The 13928-nt window shown below is 44.5% G+C and overlaps 1 protein-coding gene across 3 annotated transcripts in view; it reads right to left on the bottom strand.

The window, feature by feature from the left end:
• The window catches only part of LOC137331673 (anoctamin-7-like), a 233687-nt gene that overhangs the window by 160633 nt on the left and 59126 nt on the right, over positions 1–13928 (bottom strand). For all 3 annotated transcript variants that reach the window (XM_067995621.1, XM_067995623.1, XM_067995622.1), the window contains 2 exons: positions 7900–8010; positions 1291–1456 (listed from right to left, as the gene is read on the bottom strand). In XM_067995621.1, the coding sequence (XP_067851722.1) occupies positions 1291–1456; positions 7900–8010 (277 nt within the window). The remainder of the gene's footprint in view (positions 1–1290; positions 1457–7899; positions 8011–13928) is intronic.

Below are 13928 nucleotides of genomic sequence, written 5' to 3'. Positions count from 1 at the left end.
GTATAATGGATACCCCGGGGCAGACAGTGCTGGTATAATGGATACCCCGGGGCAGGCAGTGCTGGTATAATGGATACCCCAGGGCAGACAGTGCTGGTATAATGGATACCCCGGGGTAGACAGTGCTGGTATAATGGATACCCCGGGGCAGACAGTGCTGGTATAATGGATACCCCGGGGCAGACAGTGCTGGTATAATGGATACCCCGGGGCAGACAGTGCTGGTATAATGGATACCCCGGGGCAGACAGTGCTGGTATAATGGATACCCCGGGGCAGACAGTGCTGGTATAATGGATACCCCGGGGCAGACAGTGCTGGTATAATGGATACCCCGGGGCAGACAGTGCTGGTATAATGGATACCCCGGGGCAGACAGTGCTGGTATAATGGATACCCCGGGGCAGACAGTGCTGGTATAATGGATACCCCGGGGCAGACAGTGCTGGTATAATGGATACCCCGGGGCAGACAGTGCTGGTATAATGGATACCCCGGGGCAGACAGTGCTGGTATAATGGATACCCCGGGGCAGACAGTGCTGGTATAATGGATACCCCGGGGCAGACAGTGCTGGTATAATGGATACCCCGGGGCAGACAGTGCTGGTATAATGGATACCCCGGGGCAGACAGTGCTGGTATAATGGATACCCCGGGGCAGACAGTGCTGGTATAATGGATACCCCGGGGCAGACAGTGCTGGTATAATGGATACCCCGGGGCAGACAGTGCTGGTATAATGGATACCCCGGGGCAGACAGTGCTGGTATAATGGATACCCCAGGTAGACGGTCTGGAGGGCTAAAAGTTCCCACATCAAGACCAACTGTAGCACCATAGCTGAGATAAACTCACTTGGCACAGACTGGTGATGAAAGCCTGAGGCGTTCGAGTCTGTCTGGCTCAGCATTGCACGGGTGGTGCAGGTGCCTTCTGAGCCACAGGAAACCTTCTAAAAGGTATTTAATTATGAATAAATTGCACCCTGATACAATATTTGAGATTGTCACAAACTCTTGAAAGAAAGGGACATGGGCTCGAGGTTAGAAGTGATGATGGTGCACAGACATTTTACGTTGAACCATCTTACACAGAGGGAGGTGGAATGAGCTGCCCGGGGAGGCAGATGGTGTGGAAAAAGTTTCGGGAGAATTGGATGGATATTTGAGGGAGTGGGCGGGTGAGAGAGTTTAGTTATTGGCACCAGTCCTGTACCTCCTGTGTTCCAGTGTGGATACGAGACAGTTGAAGGGGATTAAACTAAACAGCCATCCAAGTAGAACAGTACCTATCCATGCAAAGTAAAAGGCAATCTTCTCTCCAAAGTAATCGCGGATGTGATCAAGCGGCTGGTATTTGTACCACTTGCCCCAGCGAGCCCAGTACTCGTACAGCACCTGCCTGCGGCTGAGTTTCTCAGGACGCACGCCCTTACTTGGGGCCTTGAATGGACCCTGCAGGCAAAACCAATCAGAACCTATTAGCGATTGTATGGCCCTCAATGTTATAAATTGGATAGCCAAGTGGTGCAGGATAGAATACTAGAGCCTGATCTTCAAATGCTTCCAAGCCTTTGTTCACAGAAATCCCCCTTACACACACACCACACCCTAGATAAGTTCTCACATAAAAAGGATACAAGAGAGTCCCCAGTTCACACACACCACCTGAATACATAAGAACACAAGAAATAGGAGCAGGAGTAGGCCATACGGCCCCTCGAGCCTGCTCCGCCATTCAATAAGGTCGTGGCTGATCTTCGACCTCAACTCCACTTTCCTGCCCGATCCCCATATCCCTCGATTCCCTTAAAGTCCAAAAATCTATCTATCTCAGCCTTGAATATATTCAATGACTCAGCATCCACAGCCCTCTGGGGTAGAGAATTCCAAAGATTCACAACCCTCTGAGTGAAGAAATTCCTCCTCATCTCAGTCTTAAATGGCCGACCCCTTATACCCCTAGTTTTAGACTCTCCAGCCAGGGGAAACAAACTCTCAGCATCTACTCTGTCAAGCCCATTCAGAATCTTTTATGTTTCAATTAGATCACCTCTCATCCTTCTAAACTCCAGAGAGTATGGGCCCATTCTACTCAATCTCTCCTCATAGGACAACCCTCTCATCCCAGGAATCAATCTAGTGAACCTTCGTCGCACCCCCAAGGCAAGTATATCCTTCCTTAATAAGGAGACCAAAACTGTATGCAGTACTCCATGTGTGGTCTCACCAAAACCCTGTACAATTGTAGTAAGACTTCCTTATTTTTGTACTCCAACTCCCTTACAATAAAGGCCAACATGCCATTTGTCGTCCTAATTGCTTGCTGTACCTGCATACTAACTTTTTGTGTTTCATTCACAAGGACACCCAAATCTCTTTGAACATCAACATTTAATAGTTTCTCATCATTTTAAAAATATTCTGTTTTTCTATTCTTCCTACCAAAGTGAATAACCTCACATTTCCCTACATTATACTCCATCTGCCACCTTCTTGCCCACTTACTTAACCTGTCTATATCCCTTTGCAGACTCTTTGTGTCCTCCTCACAGCTTACTTTCCCACCTAGCTTTGTATCATCAGCAAACTTGAATTCATTACACTCGGTCCCCTCATCTAAGTCATTGATATAGATGTAAACAGCTGAGGCCCAAGCACTGATCCTTGCGGCACCCCACTAGTTACAGCCTGCCAACCTGAAAATGACCCGTTTATCCCTACTCTCTGTTTTCTGTCCGTTAACCAATCTTCTATCCATGCTAATATATTACCCCCAACCCCATGAGCACTTATCTTGTGTAACAGCCTTTTATGTGGCACCTTATTGAATGCCTTTTGAAAATCCAAATATACTACATCCACTGGTTCCCCTTTATCTACCCTGCTAGTTACATCCTCAAAATATTCTAATAAATTTGTCAAACACAATTTCCCTTTCATTAAACCATGTTGATTCTGCCTAATCATATTATGATTTTCTAAGTGCCCTGTTACCACTTCCTTAATAATGGATTCCAGCATTTTCCCGACGACTGATGACAGGTTAACTGGCCTGTAGTTCCTTGTTTTCTCTCTCCCTCCTTTCTTGAATAGCGGGATTACATTTGCTACCTTCCAATTCGCTGGGACCATTCTAGAATATAGGGAATTTTGGAAGATCACAACCAATGCATTCACTATCTCTACAGCCACCTCTTTTAGAACCCTAGGATGTAGGCCATCAGGTCCAGAGGATTTGTCGGCTTTTAGTCCCATTCATTTCTCCAGTACTTTTTCTTTACTAATATTAATTACTTTGAGTTCCTCGCTCTCATTAGCCCCTTGGTTCCCCATTATTTCTGGTATGCTTTTTGTGTCATCTACTGTGAAGGCAGATACAAAATATTTGTTTAACATTTCTGCCATTTCCTTATTCCCCATTATAATTTCTCCTGTCTCAGCCTCTGAGGGACCAATGTTTACTTTTGCTACTCTCTTCCTTTTCACATATTTGTAGAAGCTCTTACAATCCATTTTTATATTTCTTGCTAGTTTACTTTCATATTCTATTTTCTCCCTTTTAACAATTTTTTGGTCGTCCTTTGCTGGTTTCTAAAACTTTCCCAATCCTCAGGTTTACTACTCTTCTTGGCAACATTATAGGCCTCTTCTTTTAATCTAATACTATCCTTAACTTCTTCAGTTAGCCACAGTGGATCACTTTTCCCATGGAGTTTTTATTTCTCAATGGAATGTATATTCGTTGAGAATGTTTAAATATTTCTTTAAATGTTTGTCATTGCTTATCTACTGTTTTAATCTAATTTCCCAGTCTACCTTTGCCAACTCGCCCCTCATACCTATGTAATTGGCTTTATTTAAATTTAAGACTCTAGTTTCTGACTTAAGTTCATCACTCTCAAAGTCAATGTGAAATTCTATCATATTATGATCACTCTTCCCCAGGGAATCCTTTACTGTGAGATTACTAATTAACCCTGTCTCATTACACAGTACAAGATCTAAAATAGCCTGTTCCCTGGTTGGTTCCATAAAGTATTGTTCTAGGAAACTGTCTCGAATGCATTCCATGAACTCGTCCTCCAAACTACCTTTGCCAATTTGATTGACCCAGTCTATATGAAGATTAAAGTCCCCCACAATTATTGCATTACCTTTGTTAACACTAATTGATATAAATCACATGATAAAATTAACACTCAAGTGCTAATCGGAGTTTTCTCCAGCTATCCTTTCCCTGTCCTCTTCTCTTGGTTCGATGTACTGGGCGCAAACAGATGGTTTTTGTTTGAGTGAGATCCTCAGTCGTACTGATCAGGATAAATCTTCCAACTAAGCACATCCGACATGGAGCCTCACCCAGTGGGAGGGCGGATTGGACAACATGCCTCGGGGGTCAGCACTCAAGAACTGGTCTTGACAATTTTCTCATCATTAACTTTAAGGATCGGAAAATTAGGAGGGCCACAAATTAGGCTTGCTGACTTTGGTTTTTGTAAACAATTTTACAACACCAAGTTATAGTCCAACAATTTTTATTTGAAATCTACAAGCTTTCGGAGGCTTCCTCCTTCCTCAGGTAAATGAGGAAGGAGGAAGCATTTACCTGAGGAAGGAGGAAGCCTCCGAAAGCTTGTAGATTTCAAATAAAAATTGTTGGACTATAACTTGGTGTTGTAAAATTGTTTACAATTGTCAACCCCAGTCCATCACCGGCATCTCCACATCATGACTTTGGTTTTGTTCTCTTGCTCATTTCTTTCTCACTCCACCCACCGCACTCTCCCGCCCCCGACTGTCTGTCCCCCATCGCTCTCCAGCCTTCCCTCACTCCTCAGTGCTGATGGGTTCCCTTCACCAGACAGTCAGGCCAGTGCCCAGACTGGCCACTGACAAGCTCCACAATGCACATCATGGAACTCAGGGTCTTGAACTGTTGCACAGTCTCCAAGGATTAAAAACCTACTGAACCGTTGCTGAAGATTATTGGCCCGTGAAGCCTCTCGCTGGTTGAAATTCTTGAAAAGGGAGCAGATTTTTTCTGTATTAGGAGCTTTCGTTCTGACACAGACACATAGCTCTAAAAAACTCTCCTTAACTGGCCGCTGACTTATCCCTCTACTAGTCCTAACTTTGCTCCAATACAGGAGACCCACCACCAGTTCCCTCGACCCCATTCCCACCAAACTGCTGACCACCCAACTCCCCTTCCTGATTCCCATGTTAGCTGATATTGTTAACGGTTCCCTCTCCTCAGGTACTGTCCTCCTCCCATTCAAATCTGCTGTCATCACCCCCCTTCTTAAAAAACCCACCCTTGACCCCTCTGTCCTTGCAAACTACCGCCCCATCTCCAACCTCTATTTCCTCTCCAAAGTCCTTGAACGTGTTGTCGCCTCCCAAATCAGCGCCCATCTTTCCCGCAACTCCATGTTTGAGTCCCTCCAATCAGGTTTCTGTCCCTGCCACAGTGCTGAAACGGCCCTTATCAGAGTCACAAATTACATCCTATTTGACTGACGATGGGAAACTATCCCTCTTCATCCTTCTCGACCTGTCTGCAGCCTTTGACACGGTCGACCACACCATCCTCCTCCAATGCCTCTCCTTCATCGTCCAGCTGGGAGGGACTGCCCTCGCCTGGTTCCATTTTCATCTGTCCCGTCGTAGTCAGAGAATCACCTGCAATGGTTTCTCTTCCCACTCCCGCACCGTTACCTCTGGAGTCCCCCGAAGATCTATCCTTGGTCCCCTTCTATTTCTCATCTACATGCTGCCCCTCGGCGACATCGTCCGAAAACACATCACGTTCCACATGTAAGCTGACGACATCCAGCTCTGCCTCACCATCACCTCCCTCGACCCCTCCACTGTCATTTGTCACACTGCTTGTCCGACATCCAGTACTAGATGAGCAGAAATTTCCTCCAACTAAATATTGGGGAGACTGAAGCCATTGTCTTCGGTCCCCGCCACAAATTCTGTTCCCTAGACCCCCGACTCCATCCCTCTCCCTGGCCACTGTCTGAGGCTGAACCAGACCGTTTGCAACCTTGGCGTCCTATTTTACCCTGAGATGAGCTTCTGACTACATTTCTGCTCCATCATCAAGACCGCCTACTTCCACCTCCATGAAATCATGTGTCTCCGCCCCTGCCTCAGCTCATCTGCTGCTGAAACCCTCATCAATGCCTTTGTTACTCTAGACTGGACTATTCCAATGGTCTCCTGGCCAGCATCTCCTCTTCCACCCTCCATAAACTTGAGCTCATCCAAAACTCTACTGCCCATTTCCTAACTCGCACCAAGTCCCGTTCTCCCGTCACCCCTGTGATCCCTGACCTACATTGGCTCCCAGTCCGGGAACACCACGATTTTAAAATTCTCATCCTTGATTTCAAATCCCTCTATGGCCTCGCCCCTCCCTATCTCTGTAACCTCCTCCAGCCCTACAACATCTGAGATCTCTGCGCTCCTCCAATTCTGGCCTCTTGCGCATCTCCGATTTTAATCGCTCCACTACTGGTGGCCGTGCCTTCAGCTGCCTAGGCCCTAAGCTCTGGAATTCCCTCCCTAAACCTCTCCGCCTCTCTACCTCTCTCTCCTCCTTTAAGACGCTCCTTAAAACCTACCTCTTTGACCAAGCTTTTGGACACTTATCCTAATATTTCGTTATGTAGTTTGGTGTCAAATTCTGTCTGATATTGCTCCTGTAAAGTGCCTTTGGACGTTAAAGGCCCTATATAAATGCAAGTTGTTGCTGTTGTTGTACTGTTACCTCTGTTGAATTTGCTCCCACAGTTTCAATCTGGTGCAGTACTCATGTATTTCTATTGAGGCTCTTTAACAAAGCATCCCCTCCCAATCCTCCACCTTCCATCACTGTGCTCTTCTATTACTTAGAATTTACAGCACAGAAACAGGCCATTCAGCCCAACAGGTCTGTGCTGGTGTTTATGCTCCACCCTACTTCATCTCATCCTATCAGCATAACTTTCTATTTGTGTTTTCCTCATGTGTTTATCTAGCTTCCCCTTAAATGCATCTATACTATTCGCCTCAACCACTCCACGTGGTAGCAAGTTCCACATTCTCACCACTCTCTGGGTAAAGAAGTTTCTCCAGAATATCTTATTGGCTTTATTAGTGACTATCTTATATTTATGACCCCTAATTTTGGACACTCCCACAAGTGGGAACATCTTCTCTATGTCCACTCTATCAAACCCCTTCATAATTTTAAAGACCTCTATCAGGTCACTGCCTCAACCTTCTCTTTTCTAGAGAAAAGAGCCCCAGCCTGTTCAGTCCTTCTTGGTACTTATAACCTCTCAGTTCTGGTATCATCCTTGTAAATCTTTTTTGCACTTTCTTCCGTGCCTCTATATCCTTATTGTAATATGGAGACCAGCACTGTGCACAGTACTCTAAGTATGGTCTAAATAAGTTTAACATAACTTCTCCGTTTTTCAATTCTATTCCTCTAGAAATGAACCCCAATGCTTTGCACTTTTTATGGCCTTGTTAACCTACATCGCTACTTCTAATAATTTGAGGATCTGTACTCATGGGTCCCTCTGCTCCTCTACCCCATTTAGACTCTTATTTTCCAGGCAGTATGTGGCCCCCTTATTCTTCCCACCAAAATGCACCACCTCACACTTATATATATTGAAAATCATTTGCCATTTAGACACCCATTCTGCAAGTTTAATAACTGCTTCTTGTATTTTGTCGCATTCTTCCTCAGTATTTAATAAATAACCCCAATATCGTGTTTAACTTCAATGCTAAAAGTTAAATGTTGATCTATTTGAAAGGGGTATTACAGGCCAATTCTAAGTGTCTGTGAGGTTTGGAACGAGGAGAACTCAACAAAGAAAGCACAGCCTTACATCGTGAAGGGGAAATGCAGCCGAGAACACAAGCTCACTTAACAGCCTGTCGATTCCAATCTCTGCCCTTCGCTGATGCCCATATATAGTCCTTGCCAAAATTTCATAAACCTGTCCAAGGGGAAAAAAAGACAAATATCAGAATCAAATCATACACATTCCGGAAAAAACAGCCTATCACTGGACTCACAGCTCATATCCACCAATCAGACTTTGAAAGGGCCAACCTGAAGTAAAATTTAACTAACAAAGCTGAGTTCAGTTTCAGAAGTGTGTGTAGGAGCATTCTCCAAATTAATATCAACTCGAATCTCTGAACTCCCACATCAGAAGCTGCACAGACAGAGGCCTCGGAGTATGTGGCACAGTCTACACCCCATCATAGACAGACAATCCCATACACAATCATAGACAGACAATCCCATACACACCATCATAGACAGACAATCCCATACACACAATCATAGACAGACAATCCCATACACACCATCATAGACAGACAATCCCATACACACCATCATAGACACACAATCCCATACACACAATCATAGACAGACAATCCCATACACACAATCATAGACAGACAATCCCATACACCATCATAGACAGACAATCCCATACACACAATCATAGACAGACAATCCCATACACACCATCATAGACAGACAATCCCATACACCATCATAGACAGACAATCCCACACACAATCATAGACAGACAATCCCACACACACAATCATAGACAGACAATCCCATACACACAATCATAGACAGACAATCCCATACACACCATCATAGACACACAATCCCATACACCATCATAGACAGACAATCCCACACACAATCATAGACAGACAATCCCATACACACCATCATAGACAGACAATCCCACACACAATCAGAGACAGACAATCCCATACACCATCATAGACAGACAATCCCACACACACCATCATAGACAGACAATCCCATACACACCATCATAGACAGACAATCCCATACACACCATCATAGACAGACAATCCCATACACGCCATCATAGACAGACAATCCCATACACACCATCATAGACAGACAATCCCATACACACCATCATAGACAGACAATCCCATACACACCATCATAGACAGACAATCCCATACACACCATCATAGACAGACAATCCCATACACACCATCATAGACAGACAATCCCATACACACAATCATAGACAGACAATCCCATACACACCATCATAGACAGACAATCCCATACACACCATCATAGACAGACAATCCCATACACACAATCATAGACAGACAATCCCATACACACAATCATAGACAGACAATCCCATACACACAATCATAGACAGACAATCCCATACACACCATCACAGACAGACAATCCCATACACACCATCATAGACAGACAATCCCATACACACCATCATAGACAGACAATCCCATACACACCATCATAGACAGACAATCCCACACACCATCATAGACAGACAATCCCACACACACCATCATAGACAGACAATCCCATACACACCATCATAGACAGACAATCCCATACACACCATCATAGACAGACAATCCCATACACACCATCATAGACAGACAATCCCATACAGACCATCATAGACAGACAATCCCATACACACAATCATAGACAGACAATCCCATACACACCATCACAGACAGACAATCCCATACACACCATCATAGACAGACAATCCCATACACACCATCATAGACAGACAATCCTATACACACCATCATAGACAGACAATCCCACACACCATCATAGACAGACAATCCCATACACACCATCATAGACAGACAATCCCATACACACCATCATAGACACACAATCCCATACACAATCATAGACAGACAATCCCATACACACAATCATAGACAGACAATCCCATACACACCATCATAGACAGACAATCCCATACACACCATCATAGACAGACAATCACATACACACCATCATAGACAGACAATCCCATACACACAATCATAGACAGACAATCCCATACACACCATCATAGACAGACAATCCCATACACACAATCATAGACAGACAATCCCATACACACAATCATAGACAGACAATCCCATACACACAATCATAGACAGACAATCCCATACACAATCATAGACAGACAATCCCATACACCATCATAGACAGACAATCCCATACACCCCATCATAGACAGACAATCCCATACACACAATCATAGACAGACAATCCCATACACACCATCATAGACAGACAATCCCATACACCCCATCATAGACAGACTATCCCATACACACAATCATAGACAGACAATCCCATACACACCATCATAGACAGACAATCCCATACACACCATCATAGACAGACAATCCCATACACACCATCATAGACACACAATCCCATACACACAATCATAGACAGACAATCCCATACACCCCATCATAGACACACAATCCCACACACAATCATAGACAGACAATCCCATACACACAATCATAGACACACAATCCCATACACCATCATAGACAGACAATCCCATACACACCATCATAGACAGACAATCCCATACACCCCATCATAGACAGACAATCCCATGCACACCATCATAGACAGACAATCCCATACACACAATCATAGACAGACAATCCCATACACAGTCATAGACAGACAATCCCATACACAATCATAGACAGACAATCCCATACACACAATCATAGACAGACAATCCCATACACAATCATAGACAGACAATCCCATACACAATCATAGACAGATAATCCCATACACACCATCATAGACAGACAATCCCATACACACCATCATAGACACACAATCCCATACACACCATCATAGACAGACAATCCCATACACAGTCATAGACAGACAATCCCATACACACCATCATAGACACACAATCCCACACACAATCATAGACAGACAATCCCATACACACCATCATAGACAGACAATCCCATACACACCATCATAGACAGACAATCCCACACACAATCATAGACAGACAATCCCACACACACCATCATAGACAGACAATCCCATACACACCATCATGGACAGACAATCCCATACACAATCAGAGACAGACAATCCCATACACACCATCATAGACAGACAATCCCATACACACCATCATAGACACACAATCCCACACACAATCATAGACAGACAATCCCATACACCCCATCATAGACAGACAATCCCACACACACCATCATAGACAGACAATCCCATACACACCATCATAGACAGACAATCACATACACCATCATAGACAGACAATCCCACACACACCATCATAGACAGACAATCCCATACACACCATCATAGACAGACAATCCCATACACACCATCATAGACAGACAATCCCACACACACCATCATAGACAGACAATCCCATACACCATCATAGACAGACAATCCCACACACACCATCATAGACAGACAATCCCACACACACCATCATAGACAGACAATTCCATACACACCATCATAGACAGACAATTCCATACACACCATCATAGACAGACAATCCCATACACACAATCATAGACAAACAATCCCATACACACCATCATAGACAGACAATCCCATACACACCATCATAGACAGACAATCCCATACACACCATCATAGACAGACAATCCCATACACACAATCATAGACAGACAATCCCATACACACAATCATAGACAGACAATCCCATACACACAATCATAGACAGACAATCCCATACACACCATCATAGACAGACAATCCCATACACACAATCATAGACAGACAATCCCATACACACAATCATAGACAGACAATCCCATACACACCATCATAGACAGACAATCCCATACACACCATCATGGACAGACAATCCCATACACACAATCATAGACAGACAATCCCATACACACCATCATAGACAGACAATCCCATACACACCATCATAGACAGACAATCCCATACACACCATCATAGACAGACAATCCCATACACACAATCATAGACAGACAATCCCATACACACCATCATAGACAGACAATCCCATACACACCATCATAGACAGACAATTACATACACAAAATTCCATACATGTGATCAGACACACAATTACATACACACAAAGATGCAGAATTCCATACACACAATTACATACACACAATCATAGACACACAGGGGGATAAATTTGATAGGGGCCGTTTTTATGCGTAGGTAGCGTGATGTGCTATTACCCCATGCCCAATGGTCCCTGCACAGGCAGGATGCAAGTTTCGACCCACCCGAGGACTCACCTGCAATCAGCCTTCCTTTCCAGGCCTTGCACCTGGAATCAATGCAATTTGCATTTTCCACCACTAGAGGGAGCTCTATTTCTTAAAGGGAGGATGTTTCTTAGAAATCTCTTAAAGGTAGCTGGTACCTGTTATTTGCTGAAAATAACAGTTTACTGTCTGCACAGAGTCTGAATGGAGATCAGACATCACACACTTTACACTCAGATGCAGGTCCCATCCCTATGTTTACACACTGATGAGTTATGTTAAAACATTGAATAAAAGTTGTACACTACTGAATCCCACATCCTCCAATCTGCATGCCAGACCTCATCAATCTGCCGATCTGAGTTGGTACCAGGCCTGCGAGAGTGCGTGCACCAAGGTTCTCTGCTGATGCACTAGAGACCTTGGGTGCAAGAGGTGGACAGAAGGAGGGACATCCTATATCTGCAGGGAGGGGGGGTGGGGGGGCAAGAGGCCCTCCAGACATATACTCAGTGGGAGGCAGCGGGGGACGAAGTCAATGCCAGGCACACAGCATCATGAACATGGATGCAGTGCAGGAAGAAGTTCAATGCTTTGACATGAGTGGTCAAGGTGAGTGAGGTCAACTGTCAAGTGGCGTCTCCTACCAACTGCACCACACACTACACCCCCATCACCCACATACCAACAAACTCTTTCCATCAGTACTCAACTCTTCCAATCAGATGCTTCCTCTCAACCTTACACATTACCACAGTTTCAAGCCGCCCACCCACAAATCACAGGCCACACACACTGGCAGCTATTCAACCATGACAGGCACATCACCCAGACAAACGTCCCACTTTCTCGCAGGAGAAGGTGGCGCATATCAGGAGGCAGCAAGTGGCGGTGGCATTTAGCCCCTCGAGCCTGTTCCACCATTCAATGAGATCATGGTGGACCTGTGACTTACCTCCATATACCTGCCTGAGCCCCATATCCCTTAATACCCTTGGTTCACAGATATCTATCTATCTCAGATTTAACTTTCACAAGTGAGCTAGCATCAACTGCCGTCTGCAGAAGAGCGTTCCAAACGTCTCCCACCCTTTGCATGTAGAAATATTTCCTAATTTCACTCCTGCACGTCCTGGCTCTAAATGTTAGGCTACGTCCCCACGTCCTAGTATTCAAGTCTAGGAGGCCTATAAAATCAGTTACAAATGTCTCGGTATCCAGAAGCGATAATCCAGCCACTAACCTGTAAATCCTGCATGGTCCCTTTAAATAGTGCTGGTGGGGGGGTCCTCCAGGCTCTCTAAGACATGTTCAGATGGTCGGGGTTAAGACTGTGTGTTGAGTTGAGCGTTAAATGCTAAAATGGTGTCTATCACTTTAAATCAGCATTGCACACTGATTGAAGCCATTTTCTCCCTACTTTACATGATACCAGCATTCGTTATCTGCTATCCCAAGATGGCATCTGGCGCACATCATGCTGGAAACGAGCGTGCCCATCCAAGACGCCATCTTGGATGTCGGAGAGGCTGCGTAGCGCCAAAACAATGGGCGATACACGGTACAATTTCTAGCCCACAATTCCATACACACAAACATAGACACACAATTACATACACACAGTCATAGACAGAAAATGCCATACACACAATTACATACACATAATCATAGACACACAGTTACATACACACAATTACATACATACACTCATATACACACAATTCCACACACATGATTCCATACA

This window comes from Heptranchias perlo, chromosome 13 (genome assembly GCF_035084215.1).
Source record: "Heptranchias perlo isolate sHepPer1 chromosome 13, sHepPer1.hap1, whole genome shotgun sequence".
Classification (NCBI taxonomy): domain Eukaryota; kingdom Metazoa; phylum Chordata; class Chondrichthyes; order Hexanchiformes; family Hexanchidae; genus Heptranchias; species Heptranchias perlo.
The sequence above is the reverse complement of the archived record's forward strand: the minus strand, read 5'-3'. Positions and strand labels throughout refer to the sequence as shown.